At 48.1% G+C, this 522-nt stretch overlaps 1 protein-coding gene across 1 annotated transcript in view; it reads right to left on the reverse strand.

The window, feature by feature from the left end:
- Positions 1–488, reverse strand: part of LOC119586568 (ETS homologous factor-like) — an 8,464-nt gene extending 7,976 nt beyond the window's left edge. Inside the window, exon 1 of the mRNA XM_037935322.1 lies at positions 269–488. Within this exon, the coding sequence (XP_037791250.1) occupies positions 269–488 (220 nt within the window). The remainder of the gene's footprint in view (positions 1–268) is intronic.
- Between the last annotated feature and the right edge of the window lie 34 nt (positions 489–522).

Consider the following 522-nt stretch of genomic DNA (forward strand, 5'->3'; position numbering starts at 1 on the left):
GATAAGACCCTCAACTCTAGAGTCTAGACTGTCGCTCAGGTAGTTGTGTGACTGTACCCAAGCAGACGGGATATACTGTCTCTAAGTGTGTGCAAGGTTTTAGTACTGAAATAGATAGATCAATAAATTTGGTAAAGATAAAATCGGTTTTAATCATACTGAGCGGAGAGACAAAAAATGAAAAGTATCTAACGATAATGTAAGAAAAATCCACCACTCGGTAGCGATAAAATATAGCCTTCTTCTTAGATAACTCTTGTGCACTTACCACTCGGCAGCCCGTCCTCTTGCTTCCCACCATGGCACAGATCATCAATAGCGAGATTCCAGCCCTCGGGATCAAAGGCCTCCTCCACCTGGTAGGGTCTGAAGTCCTGGAAAGCTTCGCCTGAGAGGTCCCACTCGGTGCTCGCGTCAGAGGGGTCTTCGGGAACTCCAGAGGGCTTGTGTGAGGGTGTTCCCAACCCCCGGGTGTCGTCGCCACCCATGCTGTGGCTGTTTCGTGGTTAAGAACAACAGTGA

This window comes from Penaeus monodon, chromosome 21, assembly GCF_015228065.2.
Source record: "Penaeus monodon isolate SGIC_2016 chromosome 21, NSTDA_Pmon_1, whole genome shotgun sequence".
Taxonomy (NCBI): domain Eukaryota; kingdom Metazoa; phylum Arthropoda; class Malacostraca; order Decapoda; family Penaeidae; genus Penaeus; species Penaeus monodon.